This window comes from Solea senegalensis, linkage group LG14, assembly GCF_019176455.1.
Source record: "Solea senegalensis isolate Sse05_10M linkage group LG14, IFAPA_SoseM_1, whole genome shotgun sequence".
Taxonomy (NCBI): Eukaryota; Metazoa; Chordata; class Actinopteri; order Pleuronectiformes; family Soleidae; genus Solea; species Solea senegalensis.
Genome location: NC_058034.1, coordinates 18,851,274 through 18,871,334, shown reverse-complemented (window position 1 = coordinate 18,871,334; position 20,061 = coordinate 18,851,274). Strand labels below are relative to the sequence as shown.

The window sequence follows — 20,061 nt, the reverse complement described above, 5'->3', positions numbered from 1 at the left end:
AACACACACACACACAGTATGGTTGGTAGGTAGCAGAGGTGGAAAGAGTACTGAAATATTCTACTCAAGTAAAAGTACCACTATTTTTTATAATATTTTACTAGTATAGTAAAAGTACTAAAAAAGTAGCTTGTTTAAAATGTAAAAAGTTACTTCCTTGTGTCGTACAAAAATGACAAGGGGAAACAAAATCTCACATTAATTGTTTACAATTTAAGGCAAACCTTTTACAAATTAAAGTGTTGACAAAATAAAATACGTAAACACATAATGTATCATTCGAGGTGGGTCAAAGGTCACAAATGCTTTAACTTTCTCACTCACACAGGGACCTTAATTAGCCCCAATACAATTATTATTATTATTTTTTAATTAGCAGATGTGATTTAAGACGTAGTAAAATACAGCACACAAAAAAATCTACTTAATTATAGTAATGCGAGTAAATGACTTGATCGACATGATTCATTAGTCATAAGTCGGTGGGCAGACAGATTAGGAAATAAGGTAAAACACACATGAAGCAGACTTCTGTCTGGAATAATAGGAGTCAGTCTGTCTCTCTCCTGAATCTGCTTCACGCGTCATGAACATCAGCAGCGGAGAGCTGTTTCACTTCCACACCGCCTTCTGGTGAAACCCTTGCAACATTGAGTCCCCCGCCCGCCTGGCCTGGGTTTGGCGAAGCGCAAACCACAGCAAAGTGGTGACAGATCCGGAGGACAGCACGCCTCGAAAATCTATATATTTAAGGGAAGTGAAAACATGTTCAAACACCTGGGTGATTACATCTCTCATTGCGTGGCGATATTATTAAACTGTGGTTCGTCCGACATGAGGCAGCTGACAATGGCTCCACGTGACTTCACGGGTCACGTAGCAGTTGCAAATAAAAAATGAGGCCACTGTTTAGCTCCGGTAAACATTAAACGTTTAAGACTATTATGAAATACAGTGCAATATTTATTTACAAGCATTCTATTCCATTTCAGAAGTAATCTGTTTTTATAATAATGTATGTGACCATTCAGGTGTACACGCATGCTGATGTAAACAGGAAGTGGATTCCCTTCTCGCCACTTGTTTTTGTTTAGTTTCAAAAAGTTTTATTAGGCTCGCGTGTTAACGGACCTTTTCGCTCACGGCCGATCGTAACTGCTGATAATCACCAATGAGGAAGTGAATAAATGCGTCATTGTTTCTGCAGCGACTCAAAATTGTTTCCCAAGAATTTTCCAACGATAAACCAGCAGCAGCAGCAGTGTTGTTTTCCGGAGAAGAATCTATATGTCAACAAAGCTCCGCCCTCAAAAAATGGACGTGGTTCCTTTGGAAGTGGGAATTTTCTCTGCTTTCTCTGTCACGTACTGTGAGAGCGTGTTACAGGTATGACTCAGTCTGAATAAAGCGATAAATCATGTTTATAACAGAAAATGGCAAGGAAAGGCGACGAGGGCCTTTGTTCAGAGGACGATTTTGGCATAAATAAGATAAAGAAGTGTTTCAGAAACACATTTTCCAACCTCGGCTTTAACAACAAAAAAAAAATTCTCATAACAAGCACAAACCATTATAACATGTCACCCAAGAGGACACGTTATTATGGGGTCGAAATGTGAAAGTTAGTTCCTCAATGGAGATAAACTGGACTTGATGTCCTCACTCCTCCTCCTCCTCGGCTGGTAAGTCATCAAGATTTGACCGGCCTGATAGAAAAACTGATTTCAGACATCAGGAGGAGTCAGGCATGACCACACAGGGTCACACAGACATTCGAGTGACTGTAGCTGTGATCGTCTGCGAAAAACACAGTGATAAAAATCTGCTCTGTAGTTTCTCCACCTGCCTCTGCAACACTCTTCATCCATGACTTTGATGTCAATTGCTCCATTGATTTAAAGGTCCAGTCTTAGAAGGCTTTATTGACAGAAATGTAATATACTACTATTTATTTTTTTATTTTTTCCCCCTCAGGCTCAAGCAGACGAGGAACAGCTCTGCCCACGTAAACCAATCCAATTGCGATCCCAGTGCAAATGCAAACAATCACATTGAGAGAAAGTCAAGGAAGAAGACATTAGCTTAGGGTGGAGTGAGAGATAAGGTGACTCTAAGTACTATTATTTAATTATTATTACTCAGATCACATACCCTGGTACAGTAGAACAGTTTCCCTGCTTTTTCCGCCAAGTACCACCAGAGGACGCGTACAACAGCTTGAGAACAACAGCTCTAGACGCTCGAAGGTCATGAACGGCAATACTCCGAGTGTCATTACATACATACTTCAAAAAACACCTCCTCCTGTTGAGCCTGTGTGTGTTTGGTGACTCAGACGACAGAAGGTCCCGCATAGATTCACATAACTCACACACACAAACCACACTGTGCCAGTGTTGACTGTGGTCTGTGCTGCAATTGATAAAGGACGAGTGAGTCACATCGGCTCACATCAACTTCACTGCATACACACACGACACACGTAGAACATACTTTTCTGTCACATCTGTTTTTTATACTCGTCGTCACAACACGATGTCGTCCTCCTACACCGGAGCCTAAGTCTGTGTTCGTATCAGTCAGACAACATCGCGTCGAGCACACTTCCTGTCAGTCTGACGAAATAGTTCACGATTTCCCATTATTATGTCAGACTCATGTCACAATAGTCCCCCCTGAAAAATGGGATATTGCTGACAATCGGGGGGGAAATTCTGGTGTTGTGAGCGTGTGATTTCTATCAAACTGGGTTAAATTGAAGAACTGTCTAAAATAATAACTTGAAGGCATTATTATACAGTAAAATCCCCCCCAAAGCACACATTATAAACTAGTCTAAAATGTAATAATTTAAGAATATGACACATATGAAACCGACAATCAGCTCAAAATGCCTGTTTATTCTACTGGCATTGAGCACTGGAGATCTTAAAGTGTGCAAAAAAGTGTACAGTATAGGTAAGTAAAGGTAGATATTCACTCACTCATCTTCTACCACTTTATCACCCACATGTAGGTCCTCCACGTGGGCAGGTGCCAATCCTCGGTGACATACAGCGTGAAAGGGCATGTTCTCCCTGTGTGTGTGCAGGTTTTCTCCGGGTTCTCCGGCAATATGGGGGATTAGGTTAAATTGGTTGCCAGTCCAAACAACCGTTCACTCACACACTCACATCTAAAGTGAATTTAGAGTGTCACATTTTGCCTAACCCCCAAAAACTGCATGTATTTTGGACTGAGGGAGGAAACCGGGGAACCTGGAGAACCTGGAGAACCCCCCCCCACACACACACACACACACACGCACAAGGCCTTGAGATAATGGCAGACATTTTACTTGAAATAAAATGCAAAGTGAAACAGTGTAATTCTGATGGAACAAGGAAGAAGATTAAGAGACACATGATTACAAAAACGAAACCTGGAGTGAACAGAAGAAGTGAATTTGAACTGTGAAACCATGAAGCATCTTGATAGTTTGCTATGTTTGCTCTACATTATTAAAAAGTAGATCATCTGTTGTTTTCTTCTGTGCTCAGAATAATTGAAAGTAATGAGGATCAATAGAGTTTTTAAAGACAAGTGAACAAAAGATGAACAGTCAAAGTTCCCATTATGCAGTAAAGTCTATTATTATGCTTGGTGTCTGTGTGAGAGATCATTGCATTACTAGGATTTGCTCATAAAAGTCCATTTTCATATATAGTTTAATATTTTCTGAATTGCTCTACTCTACAATTACATTAAATAACATGTTTATGAAAAGCAGAGATTATGAAAGTGCTCAGAATAATGGGGATTTTACAGACAACTGAATACATCATCGTCCTCATTTCATGTGAAACAACATTAAAAGTGAAATAAAGTTGAATTCTGATGAACGAGGAAGAAAAAAAAACTAATTAAAAAAAAAAAAGCTGACAGGCTAAAAATACAGTAGGACTTCATGTCAAAGGAATGACCGTTGAACAGGTTTGCCTGATATCTTTTCATCGACGTGTGCGTTTCACAAGATAAGTGGTTTATTTTTAAGCACACAGTGGTAGATTTCTATCTGATGCGTGGCTGCCGAGGTGACGCATGTCGTGTTCAGTCGCCTCGTTGTCGTCACAGTGCAGGCAGGAGTCTGGTATTCACGCAGCGGACTCAAATAAAGTCTCAAATAAAGTGGGTGGATGGTCATTTTGAATAATGCAAGCGTATTTTTGGACACAGACGCATTATGTGTCCATTATCAATCTAAAAAAAAAACAAAAAAACACTTTTTAAATCATAAAAATTGGGTCAAACTTGGGTCTTTTGGCGTTTTTTATTCTGCGGTTACGCGTTAATTGACCGTGTTATTAAAGCTGCAGTGTTGACTTAATTTCAATCTTTCAATGACAGTGTTTTCAGTTACAGTCAGTCATTAAATATACATATAATTATAAGTTCTATCATAAGTACGTAGTCAAATCAGGCCCAATATGTACTGTTTTCCCTCATCTGTTATGATTTTAGTCTCACCCATCATCAGACATAATGGCTTTTAATGGATGTTGACAGAATTTTCCAGGTCTGTCACATTAACACTGTCTACTCTCTACTGTATTCTCTCTCTTTCTCAACTATACCACAGAAGGGGAAATGAACTCGGTGTGTATAATCATGACTCAACCATTCGTCTGTGATTCAAGTGCCAGGCTATTCTCATATCTCATGTAACAAAAGGCAAAACTGTGTGGACGTGTTAATTTGATGTGTCACTATAGCGACCGTAAAAGTGAAAATGTCCCGCCCCGTTATTTGATTTTTGCTTTGTTGCAACCATGACTTACCTCAGATTGAGGTTCCACCTCTTATAAAAAACAAACAAAGCAAAAAAACAGTCAACAATAGACTTCAGCAAAAATACTTATAGGCTTAGAAACCTTAAAAAAAGTCCAGTCCAATAAATGAAACAAAAAATGTTAAATTTAAATAAGAACACAAAAAAAGAAACGCATTTTGTAAAGCCTGAATATGCGGTCACCGCATGACCACATAGAGTTACTCCTAAATGATGAATATAGAGAGGTTTACATATTTCTCTTTATAAGGCCAGTAAATCACCAAAAGATACTAAACTTGTGGTTTAAACACTGGCGTCAAGACTCCACTGAGATAAATGTTACATGTCATGAGTAAGATCGTCCTTTGGTCACTTTAAATACATGTATTCATTATTTTTGATGACTTATACTCCCCCCTGCATATACTGTATTAGTTGTGTGTGTGTTTGCTTGTATCTGCATGAATGTGTGATGTGAGATACAAACTAAAACTGAACAACCGGAACAGATATTGATTACTGAAACTATCGGGTCCTTTTTGTGCCTCTGTCGCACACATAAGAAAACAACTCAACCGTGGTGAATCACTTTTAAATATAAACAAATGTATGTTGCAAGCCCCCGTTATATGATCTCACGCAGTGCTGAATAATATATTCAAAAAAGAAGTCACGCGCTTGGAGTCGCTGTCCCTCTGGAAAAGTGTTGCCTTTCGCCGCTTTCGGGCATGTGCTGTCGTCAAATACGCCACCTTTTGTAGCTAAATGTTGGAGATTAACGCACGTTTTCAAGTTTTTTAAGGCTCTTTAACTGATCTGATTGTTCGGTTTGACTCTTGTGTCGGACGTCGACACCCCATTGACCAATCATTGGAGCTCAGCTAGCTTGGAACCTCACAAGAGCAGGTACTAAAAAAAAGTACCAGGTACTATAAGTAATGGACTGTGTAGTGGAAAACCACCAATAGTGGTAATAAAACTCACAGCAACTGGAAACACCAAACTTGAAAGGATCCACGTCATTACTCAGGATTAGAGTAAACATATGGATTAGAAACACAACAGAGTTGTGACCAAAACAGAGACCAATCAGCACAAGAGAGACAGGGAGCACATCAGGTACCTAGGTGTGGTAACACACCTGCATGGGGATCACAATAACAATACATCATCAATTATGTGCATTAAATTGTACTGTATATATATATATATATATACATATATATATATATTTACATATATGTATATATTTTTATATACATATACATATACACGTACACATGACAAAAGTCACTTGGACTAAGGAGTCCTGCGACAAGCCAGATGTGCTGAGTTAACACACATGTGGTAACAGATCTTAAAAACGAACATATGACATAAAGCTTAATAGAAAAAAAAAAGCATAAATACAAACTGCCTCATCAACACCATCTGCCGTTTCACAGGCTGATCATGTAGCCGTGTCACTTTCTTTTTCTCTCCTTTTTTTGCATACTCTGATCTTTCTCACGTTCCCCGACGAACTCACGCTTCAATCAAGCGTATAATATCAAGGGTGTTGGCCACTTAACAGTCAACTGTCCCAGCCCCTATCACGTTTGTGTGCAGCTTTTGTTGGTCTACAGTGGAAAGTATGAGAAGAACCTACTGTAGACTTCAGCACACCCACAGTCTCCACAATAGAGCGCTCCCTGAGGGACCACGCACACCCACATAAACACCCACACCCACTCAAACCAGTATGATGTGTATGGTGTCGAGTTTTTGTCAATCCTATTCATTTTTTTGCAATCCTCTACTGTTGTGGGAATGAGACCTGTGTCTGTCTGGTGATCAAATAACACATTTATCGCTGGAAATTAGTAAAAAAAAAACAAAAAAACCAGCAAACATTCTATAAGTCATTAAACTGCATATTAATTTTCACAGGTTTTGCTAATACAACAACCTCATATAATCCACAAAAAAAGGTCACAACCCCTGCAGAACACGCCCAGAGATCTATTCTGTGGTGTGGTGGTGTGTATCATCAAATATCCAGTTATGGCCACACAGTGTCCTCCTGATGACTTTCATGTTCAAATATTTGTCACATAAAAATGCCCATATGCCCATATGTACACATACATACATGAGTAACGCAGAGCCAACAACAAATGACCATTTTCTTCCAGGAATCAGAGTCAAAATAAATGCCCTTTCATCTGGAATTTTACAGCGGTGAGTCAGTGACAACAGTGAGTGTGAGCAGTAGCTGTATGTGTATCCCAAAGGCATTTAGGTACCTGTACCAGCAGGCCCTCGCCGTCATCGCGATGACACCTTTGCCCGGCCTTGTTAAAAGTGAACACAGGAGGCAACGGCGCCTGTTCACCGACACGTCCAGCAACTGTGACTCCTCACAGGATTTCGTTTTAAACAAACGCTTAACAAACGATGTTAAAATGCCGAAACTTTTGTTTTCAAAGATTCGGTTTTATGAGATCAGGGATCTGATGCAAAATGTGAAGCGGCCCAGAAGGTAAGCGCGTGACAGTCTGATGAGGAGGGCGTTTGGGGGAAACTTTGTATTGAATTTGATGTCGTGTGTTTTGCAGGATTGATATTGTTCTTAATTATAAGAGGCGTAAGACAGACATCCAGGGCCTAAAGGTGCAAAAAATAAACGATGGGCTATATCCTTCAGAACCCGGGTAATTTACGTTGTACTATTATAATTACTTGAATGTATATATACTGTATGATAATTCTTATTATCTATCCTTATATTGCAGTTGGCAGACCGACCATGAACTCGACCCAACTCTGGAAAAACTGTTACAGGATAAAAGTATGTTTTTGAAAACATATTTAAAGATGCAGTGTGTAACTTTTGTTGTGTGTTTGTGTGCTTTTGGTCATTGTTGATGTTGTAATGTTGGTTGTGAACAGAAACAATGGAGTGATTATTTGTTTGCTACGTACCTCATGTGAAAACAGGCTCTGTCAAGCAATACTATCAGACCATGCTGAGGGAGTGTTTGAGTGTCTACACTGGTAGCACAGGGGTGGGTGGGGACAAGAGGTGTTTATCCCATCAAACCGTGATCTGGCTGATTTGAACAGATTATCTGGCCAAATTTTCCTGTATTGTGAGGGATTAGCAGACACAATACTAACGTCAGTCTTCCTGATTTCAAATTGTAAATATTAAATAGCGAGTTGACCTGGTTTGTACTGGCGTACTTTAGTTTGGAACCGTAACTTGTACAAGATAAGTTGATACTGGCTTCATCCACAAGCTCTTTTGTGTTTTTCAGCACGAAACATCGCAGCACGCGATGCTGACAATCCACCTCCATGTCTGTTTATATTCTGAAGTCACGTTAAATCACGCGTGTTTCTATGCGACGCTTAACTCGTGCAATGTTGCCGTTACCGCTGTCTCTCATGACATAAAATAAATCACTTCCTGTGTGCAGCGTGACAATGTCACTGTCACGGTTATTGAGAAACCCAGAGAGTCATGTGAAGCTCACAGGCTCAATCAAAATAGCATGATGTCATTCGACAGCTCTTTCTGGAATTGTAACCGATGAGGGAAAACACACTTTTAACATACTTCTCAAATCTTTTCCCTCAGAGTATTTAGCAGCATTCCACACGTTTCTGCAGTCCGAGTTCAGCGAGGAAAACATTGAGTTCTGGCTCGCGTGTGAAGACTTCAGATCGACCGACTCGCCGGACAAACTTCACTGGAAAGCAGAGGAGATCTACACCGAGTTCATCCGTCCCATGGCGTGCAGAGAGGTCAGTCGCTCAGGGTTCGGTGGTTCATCACATTGAAGTGATCTGCCTGAACAACAACTTCACACAAAACTCTACACAAAAATCTTCGCCCCCTGAACCTCTTCTGTTGCTCCAAATATGAACCACATGTTTCAAACTAATATTACAAAATAGGGGAGAGTAACATTGCAACACACGAGCGTTGACCCCTCACATTATCAATAAATATGATGCAATATGGATGTGTGTGGTAGTAGATGTTGTGTGTTTTTTCACTGTTATTCCACTGAGATGAAGAGGCATCTCTTGTGTGTGCGATTGTCCAGCAACACAGTGGAAGAAGTGCAGCGTCTTATTTTCTGTATTCCGGAAAATCTGGCAACCCGCTGCACTTGAATGGAATGGAATGCAGCAAACACTTGAAACGCCAAACATTGCTGTTTGAAATACTTGCTACTTGTCAAAATGGCAAACCGAATGTTTTGTGCATTAGTTACGACGTTGGAATTCTTGAATTTCTGCTCTTCAGTCGGCTGAACGGCTCATCCATTGACTCAAAAACAAATCTGAAGCGGTTCTGATTCCGCCCCGACTCTTTCACATTGTTTGGTTTTGTGCCACTGGTGATGGCAAGGTTGCAATTTCCTGATTGTTTGAATTGCAAGGAGACATAACATGTCCAGCGGCGAGGGTGTCTGAAAGAGTGGTTTGATAATATCGCACAATGTTCTTTTAAGGAGGGACTGAATGCTATTTTAATACTTCCCTACTGGCCTGTGCTGTGTTTTCACAAGACTAACAAAAATAAGGAAGGTGGAAGTTTTCTCATCTAGGTACTCAAAGACGATGTCTGAAAAGTAGGATAGCTTCATAAAAGGATTGTTTTTAAGCATCTTCTTGCTCTTCACATATACAGCGTATTGACATTTCTTCATTGTTCTGTCTTCCAGATCAATGTCGACCACCACATTAGGGAGAACATCAAGAAATCTTTGCGGAAACCGAGCCACTCTTGCTTCGACGAGGCCCAGAAACATGTTTACCTGCTGATGGAAAGAGACTCTCGCCCCAGATTCCTGCTCTCAGACGCGTACCGTAGTCTGAAGCTCAAATCCGGGTCTATGTGGTACATTTAGCCGCTGTTCCATCAAAGTCGCCGAGTCCATGTTGCATTTCAATTTGCACAGAGTAGTGTCCTTTAAGTTTGGAAGCAAACTGGAGCCATGTTTCAAAATGATGAAGAAAAGTAAATGTAAGTGGGAAAACGTGCTTGTATGTAGGGGAGAAATAACGATTGCATGCACAGTATGTGAGTGTTTTGGACGACTCTGCGGAGTTCATTGTTGTTTAAAATGCGTTAAGTGAAAGTGTCAGCTTGTGAGAACAGTGTGATAAATGATACGGGACCGATACGTGCTTTCTGATGTGCAGAATAAAACCTCAGAGCTCCATAAATGGGCATTAATGGACAGTCTTGTATCTTCCTTCTCCTCATAGTCAGAAGTCTGAGTTTATATTTATCTGATTGACTAACTGGACGTGTGTGTGCATGGGCATGACTATAAAGAAGAGTTTCCATAGCTCACCCGGCAAGGAGTGTCTCTTTTTGGTCACATGTGTGATATAACCTCTCATTAGGTGCACAGATGATTCCACGCAGCAGCACTAAGGGTTAACCAAAGTGGAAAAAAGTAACCCTGCACTAACCCTTGATCCTACTCTGTTCTGTAAATGGCCTTATTCCTAAAAAGTGTGCCTTAAAAAGGGAGTACTGAGGCAGCTAATAATAACCCCGGGGCTTAAACGACAACACCGGAGTCATCAGACAACCTGGTGTGTAACGGACCGGTCCGAATGTGCTGCCTTGTTAGGAGAATAATCTCATCACACACAGACAGCGATGCACAGCTGCTTTACTTCACAGAAACAACCTGAAAAACTGTGCGTGAATTAATGATGATCGTCCTTTTTTTTTCCTGTTAATAAAAGGTTAAACTTATTTTGAAGTCACAGTAAATGATTACACCAAAGGTTTGGATGGGCCTTATCTTCCTTTAACATTAACTTAACCAAAACCCTGAAAAAACTGGGATTAAATTGTTTTTTTGGGTTGGGGATTATACAGTAAATGGAGGGGTTTTGACATCACAGACAGGGGAATGCATCAAAACACATGCATTTCAGTCAAATGTGAGTTAACTAAAGGTAAACGCTTTCATCTTAAGTTTAATAATGCTTCAATATGGAATAAACACACACTTTGTTTCCAGTGTTGTGTTTAAAATAAAATTGCATATAAATGTCATAAATTTGAAGCACATTCTCAGGTGTCACGAGAAAAAGCGCGCTCTGATCTCGACTGTGCCGAGCGCCCACAGTCTCCGTGTCAAACGTCAGTAACTCTCAGTCCACTGGGGTGTGAGGGGCTGTTCCTGATATACGCGACAAAGGTCCCACGTCTCCCGCATCACACGGCGCACTGTGGCTTCACACACAATCTGTCACTGTTTTCACAAAGCCCCGGCACGGTCACCATGGCAATGAAAAGGAAGTGAGCGCTATCTGTGGCACGGTGGTGTTTCGTCAAGACTGTTTACACGCAGGGAACTTTACTGCCAGATCTGAAGGCTAAAGGCTAATGATAATGTGTCGCATGTCGTAGTGTGTATGCACACCGCGCTGTTACGCCAGAGTGTAACTGTAGACATAGAGTGGGAAAAACAAAGGTCGTGTCAAAACACACTGACATGGGGGACAGCTTTCCGTTCATTGTTTTGGTGTTTGGTTCAGTGCTTCTCACCGTGTTTGGGCAAAAACAGGGAGAGTGGCAACAGTGAAGCCAAAGCCAAAGGGCAGCTGGTAACAGGGCAGCCCTTCTGGCATCAGGTGGTGAACAGGAGAGACTTGGATAAGTTTGTGTGACTACTCCACTCCTGTGGTAAATCTTCTTCCACTTCCTTAAAGCGTAAAGCATTCAACAGTGAGGGTAACTGAATGTAAAACTAAAGAAAGTCTGTCATGTGTTTTTGATTTATCGGTAATTACATTTTTTGCTGGAATTTCTAAGAGGATATTGTCTCCTTGTAAAACTGATACTAAATAGTAAATATCCCTCGATTACCTTCACAGAAATTGAATGAAATTCATCCATGACTCATCCATCAAAGAACATTGTGTCTAAAATATCACACGTCACTTGCCTGTGCTTCTGGTATAAAGCTATTATATTACCCGAGGAAGAACAGTAGACTGTGTTGTTCTGTATGCAACAGCATCTCACCTCAGAGTCAAATGCGCAGGACCACATCTGACCGGGATGGAGAGAAGGGACTGTGGGGTGGCCACATTTGCATGGAGTGGGTCCTCCACGGCCTTTCTTGCAAATGTGCCACCGCAGCTTTGTTACACGTGACTTCTGTTGGAGAAGTGCATTGTGATACACCTGTACAGAAGGAGACAAGTTAAAGCTGAATAGTCTCCGTTTTAACACAAAACCAATCAAGACTGTGAGACAATCACTGACTGTTGGGATTCTTTGGCAGAAGCCATGTTGGCTCAGAGGGTATTAGACTACTTGTTATCTCGCGGATTCATCCTCCTACCGCTGTTACATCAGAATTAGTGGGTGAATGCAAGCCTTTCACAACAGGAGAAAACCTGCACCTTCACAAAAACCTGCACACCTTCTTAGGAGAAAAAACATCGACCATTGATCAAGATAGTCTCCTTTAAAGCCTCCATCTTGTCCTCTTCCGTTACACCAACTGTCCTCATGTCCTCCTTTACAACATCCATAAACCTACACTGTGGTCTTCCTCTTTTCCTTCCTCCACCCCAGCTCCATTTTCAAAATGCTTTGTCCAATATAATCATGATCCCCTCCTCTGCACGTGACCAAGCCATCTCAACCTTGACTCTCTTCCTTAATCTCCAAATCGCTCTACCTCAGCCACAAGTATACTCATTCTAACCAGCTCTCTCAGCTGATTTTGATCCAGTGATTGAAATTATCTGGAGGTTTTTCTATGTCAACAACTAAATGCATGAATGTCCTCCTGAAAAGAGACGACTACAACTTCATATCATAGATCAAACAGTCGATCTGCCAATTTGTATAAACCAGTTTTTTGATTGACAAAAAAGGTCAGACCGCACTAGTCAGGGGCTGAAATGGAACCTATTGTTGGATATATTGGATTAACATGAATAAAAACTCTGGAAACTTATGGATGTATGGACGTCAGCTGGGGCGAAAATGTCATATTGGCCGAACCCATGTGTTTCCCGAGGGCTCTATAGCGCCCCCCTAATATGAAAAATGAGCCAATTTTAAGTTGCACTGAATTTTTACGAAATTTGGTGGGAACATGTTATAGACCAAGAGGAACAAAAACACAGATCGGGACTATGGCCTCACCTCAACAGGAAGTCGGCCACTTTGAATTTTGGCGATTTGCACACTTTGCACTCTTTTCAGTTCTAGCCATTAGCAGAATCCTCTGCTGCCACTACAGACGGCACATGAAGAATATCAGAAAGTGAAGCCAATGTAGAAGTGCCTGAAACAAACATTCTCTTGAATGGCCACCAGGGGGGAAAAGCGAAAAAAACAAGGCATGCACTGTATGTATTTAAGTCTATGAGAAGTTTACAGACTGAACTACAGACTACAAGTGTACGGACATACGGACAAAAGCTACCAAAAACGAATTTGACGTCGCGTTGTCTTCTCATTCCGAGGTGAATTAGCCTTATTCATTACACAACTCGTACTTGAAAATTTTCTAACTCTCATGAAAAGATTCAGGTCGTGACTCTGACCGTGTTTAAAGTTTTTCAGCAGTGAAGTAATAGTTTCGAAGCTGAAACAAGAGAGTAGCCATGACGTCATAACTTCCCGTTGCCTCGCTGAGACTCTGTTGCAATCAATTCTTTTGTTTCCTCTTTTTTTTTTCTTTTTTTTTTTTCACATATGGCTGGATTTGCATGAGTTCCTGCCAAATTGTGGCATCAATATATATTAAAGTTGACATTTTTCTTGCTTGCAGAGAGGCGGGAAGAGGATCCTTCCATTTGTTTTCAACAGGTTTGCCTTTTTTTTTTCCCGGCCCATCTCAGATAAGATCCAGAGACACACACACACAGTGGGAGAAGGTCACAATTTGCCTATCACAGTCACTGTCATTTGCATCATTTAAAAATAATGTGAACACAGCCTGCTTTCAGCCAGAGACTGCCTGTTTGGCTCGTCCAGTGTGGAGGAGGGAAGACTTCACAGCAGCAGATGGAAAGGAGAGGAAAGGAAACAGAGAGACATAAGAGGGAGTAAGGCAACAAGAGGAGGCAGGCATAGATTCACTTCAGTGTGAGTATGTGTTGTTTCTGACAGTGAGGCAGGAGGAGAAGAAGGAGGAACAGGGAGAGGAGGGGGAGGAAGGGGGTGCTTCCTCTTGAGTCTGGGCTGAGCTGCTGATGTATCCCAGCAGCCCCAGTCCATAGCAACAGGAAACCTTGGTATATAAAGCCCCATCGCAGGGGGAACCCTCCTAAGTATCTCGCAGCCGCAGCATGACCAGCACCGAGAACCTGAGAGTGTGGACTTAATCAAACAATGAACAGCCTAATCACCGAATCACTCAACACCCAGCACTTCATCATGGACAAAGATGACAGGAGGAGAAACAAGAACATGTGAGTGGAACTTTGACTTTAAGCAGCCGGGCTTTCCAGTAAATGTGCCAACTCGGTGCTCCATGAAAACGTATTTCTTTAGCGTCATTGTAAATGTTTAACAGGGATTGCTTCTTCAGGTTCTCTTATCAAACCCTGAAGGAGTAAAACCACACACACACACACACACACAGGAAAATACTGTACTATAAAGATCATTGGTGAGGTTTCCGGGAAATAACCTAAAGTTGACAATGCTTTCTAACCTAACGTCACTCCACCACATGCTCTCCCCTCTGGTCACTAACGGAGACTCACCACATTCCGACAAGGGATAAATTATAACATATTTCTTATTTTCACACAGAGGAAAGGACTTCATGTGTCGACTCCAGTGCATGTTCTCACACTCATCAAGCTCAGAGAGGTAAGGAGACTTATGGAGTGTTTTGCATACATTTCAGTTTTTAAAATAGCCAGCCTGCTCCTATCATCTCCATCTATGGCATCATGAAAGGATTCAAATGGACGAGAGACAGCGTGTTTGCTTTGGCACAGCATGCACGCACACACCATCATATCCCATGACTTGACATTTTTGTACAAATTTGATAAGCCCCGTAATGCTGTGCTCTCTTGACTGGACTGCTTCTGTTCCCTTTGCAGCCTCTGCAGTGCTCCCTTGCTTTGTTTTCCCCCAAATTTGATTCTGCTTGAGTAATCCAACTTGCATTCTCTCCCAGCAGGCTAAGTTTAGAAGATGTCCAACAATGGTCACAGTCACTGGAAAGGCTTCTCGAGTCTAAATGTAGGTTGCATTCTCCCCCAAGTATGAAAATACTACAGAAAATTATATTTGTGAGAATAGGGATTTAAGGGGAATTACATCTGTGCATCTGTATATTTCCTGTCCTTTTCTTCAGACGGATTGGCTACCTTCAGCTGCTTTCTCAAATCCGAGTACAGTGACGAGAATATTGAGTTCTGGCTCACCTGTGAGGACTACAAGAAGATCAGGCCTTCATTCAGAATGTCCTCGCGAGCCAAGAAGATTTACGAGCAGTTCATCAAAACAGAATCTCCTAAAGAGGTAATACGACTCACAGAGGGCTTTTTCCGTTCATACACATTCAAACATGAACTTGAATCTTTGTGTACGCTAAGCTCAGACTGAATAATGGAGATTGGAGCTTACTGAGTATCGCACAGAAGTGCCTGCTCAAACCTCGCTCTTGGCTCAGATGCCCTCATTCCTATCTCATGTCTCATTGCAGATCAACATCGACTATCACACCCGAGAGCAGATCAAAAGGAATGTCAAGACTCCCACCATGCACTGCTTTGACGACGCTCAGAAGATAGTGTTCGGGCTAATGGAGAGAGACTCATACCCGCGGTTCCTCCGCTCTGACGTTTACAGAACTCTCCTGGAGAACTTTGCCACCGACGCGACAAAGGGATGAAAGCAAAGTCGGCGGGTTAAGAGGGAGAGAAAGGACGTTGAGAAAAGAAATCCATAACTGGAATGTCTGAGCTCCTTCCAGGGGAAGTACTGACAACAAAGAAGGCAGGAGAGTCACACAGTGGCCTCACACCTCGCCTTGCCAACGTCGCGTCCGGAAGCAAAAGCCTCAGTCACGTCACGGGAGGGTCACGGCAATGAGGGAGAGCAGCGAAACATGACTTATGACCCTGCAGCGTGCACGTGCATTGGATGATAAGGCACAGAATCCGCGGGGTCACCGATGCCTGGAGCTGCGTGAGCGAACCATGCAACGGACCTCCTTTGGCCTTCTTTGCAGAGGTGTTTCCTGTGCAGATTACGATAGAGGATGTATAAGATGCATCTGTTGATTAACGGTTGTGTTTGAGAGGGAGTGTGCGCAGTATTTACTGGTGGCATTTAACTGCCACTGACATACGGTAAGCTGTCAGGAAGAAAAGAAAAGAGCTGTTCAAGACAGATCAGAGGAAATCAACAGGACTTAGTAAAAGAGAAAGGAAGCAGAAGACGGCTACTTGGTTGTGCAAGAGGCATTCTGGGATTCTTTTAAAGAGAGAATTCCTACTTTTCCTCTGTCGTTTTTCTGGATTGGACTGATTTGAGAGTCAAAAATTCTATTTTCTAGATTTAGTCTGCCTGTGGGTGATATTTTGTGCAAATATTTATTATCTTTAAGGTGAACATGCAACAAGCAAAGTAAAAGGGATTTTTCTCATGGAAAATACTAGGGATGAGTACTTTTTTTTTTTTCTTAAATGATAACAGACATAATAGTGCACATATTTGTGTGAAACAGTTGTGATTTTGTCTAATAAACTGAGTGGAAATGGAATAGAATTAGTATGTTTTCACATTGCATGCGCACACACATAGCAGGGCATGCTCACTGCATGCTCTAAAAATAGGCCCGAGTGTTTGCTTTCCGAAACACGTTGTTTGAATGTATCCTTAGGGTCGTGAAGAGTGGATTAACTTAAAAGCTAAACATTGTTTTATTTATTGTATAATTTGAGTAGAACCTGTGTTGCAGTGTCACTGTGCTTGTTTGAATGTTAGTGATTTATTTCAATTGCATTAAATTATTTAAACTGCTTATATGGAAGGAGGTGTTTTTCTTTTTGTTTTTGCTCACAAATGTACACAGACAAGAAAAAAACATACGCACCACTACACTTTGTGTCATTCGTGCCTTTTCATGCCACACACTCAGTGCTGTGGTTTGTTTAAAGATGACGTTGAATTAGATCTCGCACACGGCATTAGAAAATGGATGGGGCGTTTGCGTAATGACTTGTCTGTTACATGTTTCGAGCAAAGCCTCCACCGCATTAGGATGGAAACACGGAGCCCGGTGCCAAGTCCTAGTTGGCGGAAGAGTGATGTTCGCCAAAGCAAGTGCATTTACAGTGCCAAGACTTTACACCCCATTCCAGTCGTGTGAAAAAAAACAGAGAAACAGAAAAGAAAATGTCCTCATAATAATGAAAAAAACTGAGGGACAATTACCATTACGGGTTTTGTTCTTTTCAAATTCAAACCATACAGGGCTCTCGTAGTTTCACATTATCTTTTTCTTTTAAATCACAAACACAATATGTGTTGCCTGTGTGATATGCAACCGTTTTTTAAAAAAACAGGAAGGCGCAGACATCCGGCTTCTTGTGAAATCAGCCGTCGTTGTGAGAAATTAGATTTTCTCCCTCCGCGCAATGAAACACTGTCACTGATAAGCTCCGCTGATGCAAGTGAAGACGCTGTCATCGATTGCATTAAATCAAAGTGCCCTTTGAGAAAAAAGAAGTAGATGGACGGAATTGCAGCTTGTGATTAGTCAACACGCGCATGACTCAGCGTCGGAGGATATAAGCTCACAGTCAGCGTCTTACTCCACTTTTCCATTTCCCCTGTGGTTTTTGAGAACAACACACAATGGAGTTTGGTCACAAGACCAAAAAATGGACAGAATTCTTTTACTGAAGCGCTCCTGTAACACAATAATGAAATTAGGTTGTTAAATACTGTTTGTGCTTTATCTTTTAGGAAAATCGACATTGTCATTTAATAGAGAAAGTTTAATAGCACTTGTTAGGCAACTGAGACAGCACATAACATTCATTCATTCATTCCCCTTTGACCGCTTAATCTTCCACATGAGTGTTATGGGAGTGCTAGTGCCAATCCCAGCTGTCAAAGGGCAAAACACAGAGACAAACAATCATCCTCTTTCACACTCACCCCTATGGTAACATGGAGAACCCGCAGAAAACCCAGCACATGTCACATGAAATTAATGAATTCTAGTGTTAATTATCCACATGCACACTGAAGTTTTTAAATTTGCATTTCATACCTTTACAGCAGGGGTCTGAAACTCAAATGACCTGGGGCCCTCTGAACTTCTAGTCTGGTCAGGTCAAGTGAAAAAAAAAAAACTTTTTTGTAAAAGTGACTGTTCAGTAAGGGGTAATGACGATAGACCATAGAATTTCAAAATAAAAGTGTTTAAGTCATAATAAAAGTGTATTATTTATTTATTATTTTTGCTCTGAACACTGGCTGATAACACTGACCTGGAGAACTGACCCGGCTCCTGATATAAATATGAAAGCTTCATGCTGAGGTAATGACACACTTGAAGTCATTGCCATCAATTAATTAAAAAAGAAAAAAATGATGTGATTATTTTTTTCTTCAATTTCGGTCAAAGTTTCAACACCAGCTGCTGCACAGGAGGACAACAGCAGAGCATCTTCAAACAGAACACACCTGAGGCTGCTTGTTTAGATGACTGGTACACTTTTGCACTTGCAAAACAAACTGAAGTCACATTGTGCAAATAGCTCCTGAAATATTACTGCTATTATTTGTGTTGTTCTACTCAAACAGCATTGCAAACAATGATGGCACGGTCGCTAAACTGCATCTTATTGTCAGAGCAGTGCAAAAATAGTGAAAAGATGATTAAAAAAATACAATATGCAACGTGCAAGTAAGAGTAAGAGTAATAAAAAAAACATTAATACAAAGCCAAACAGGTTTCATGCTGCCAAAGTAATTTAACTCTCAGCAGTGTCACACAATGGGTTAAATATGTGTGCGTTCAACAAATTAACCAATTAAAGTTTGTTATATTCTCATATTAATGTGTGTAAGAGTCTCCCTTGCCTACTAAAACACATCATTTAGAAAGGAATAATATAAGCATGCAGGGAATAGACACTGCTGCAGCAGCAATGACTCCTCCCTTTTTGAGAGTCATGGTTAATTGCTGTAGAATATTTGTGAATGTTGTCTCTAGGGTGTTTTTTTTTTATGCTACCATGCTGGACATAACCTCGTACTTTGGAAAATCATTGTCACATAACACGGTCTGATGCTTTATCACGGAATCCAACCTGAAATTGCATTTTGCAAAGAGTGTTTTTGCACATGTGTTTTTTTCTGGGCCTGTGAATTCCATTTGAATTATGTTTTTGTTTGTTATGGGGAGAAGAAAAAAACAACATTACCATCACATGCAAAAACCAGCATGATGGTATGGGGGCGCATCAGTGCTTATGGTATGGATGATCTATCTATCTATCTATATATACAGTGTGTGAAGATGCCACTGATGCAGAAGCTTTTATAACGGCACTTTGGAGAGACATAGTGTACGCTCCTGTCTTTTACCAGAAACTCTGTGACAATACCAGGCCTCATTCTACACGTTACAACAGTGTGGCTTCGTCGACAAAAGCACGATTCGGACAGGATTCATTTTACATGGGTAGGTGGAGTAATGTCATTTTTAGGGATGGCACGATACCGCAATCACAAATTCAAGTATCTACCAATCAGTCCGACACACTCCTTTAAGAATGAAGCTGTTAACAACATGACTCAGCTGAAATCTTGTTGCGGATTTTACATTTTTATCTCCCCGATATCCGATTCCACTGATTTTGACCAGTATCGGACCAATACTGAGTATCGTATCAGCTCATCAGGCCAAGTAAAACTACCACAAGTGGAAGGGGTAATTTACGCACCACGTCGCCTCCTGTCGTCATGCGAATATGCCGTTGTTTGGTCATGCTCCGTCACATCCATAACGTCGGAATTACCCATACAACAGTTAGGAGTTCAGTCAAATTAATATTAACTGAAGAAGTCCTGTGCCTTAGACCTTCTTTTGATCCAGAACGGTGTTCGTCATGTGGACGCAAAACACCCGAGGTTTGCCGCAGACTTGTCCGACCGCCTAGCGCAAAACTGGATGCTTCTTCAAACGCCTCCGTGCTTGAAAACCCGCTGAAAACTACTAGTA

The 20,061-nt window shown here is 41.2% G+C and overlaps 2 protein-coding genes across 3 annotated transcripts; both read left to right on the top strand.

Annotated features, from left to right (window-relative positions):
• The first annotated feature begins 7,149 nt into the window (after positions 1–7,149).
• si:ch211-117l17.6 (regulator of G-protein signaling 21) lies at positions 7,150–10,047 on the top strand. Its single transcript, XM_044043496.1, has 5 exons — positions 7,150–7,331; positions 7,408–7,503; positions 7,585–7,640; positions 8,433–8,599; positions 9,529–10,047. The coding sequence occupies exons 1-5, from the start codon at positions 7,255–7,257 to the stop codon at positions 9,712–9,714; spliced, it is 582 nt and encodes a 193-aa protein (XP_043899431.1). The 5' UTR covers positions 7,150–7,254; the 3' UTR covers positions 9,715–10,047.
• Positions 10,048–13,692: 3,645 nt separating this feature from the next.
• Positions 13,693–16,854, top strand: LOC122780396 (regulator of G-protein signaling 13-like). Of its 2 annotated transcripts, none has more exons than XM_044043304.1 (5): positions 13,693–14,269; positions 14,616–14,675; positions 14,995–15,056; positions 15,172–15,338; positions 15,523–16,854. In XM_044043304.1, exons 1-5 carry the CDS (start codon positions 14,190–14,192, stop codon positions 15,709–15,711), a joined length of 558 nt encoding a protein of 185 aa, XP_043899239.1. In that variant the 5' UTR covers positions 13,693–14,189; the 3' UTR covers positions 15,712–16,854. The 2 variants fall into 2 exon arrangements, with proteins under 2 accessions (XP_043899239.1, XP_043899238.1); XM_044043303.1 differs by having other exon boundaries at positions 13,696–14,269; positions 14,992–15,056.
• Positions 16,855–20,061: the final 3,207 nt, after the last annotated feature.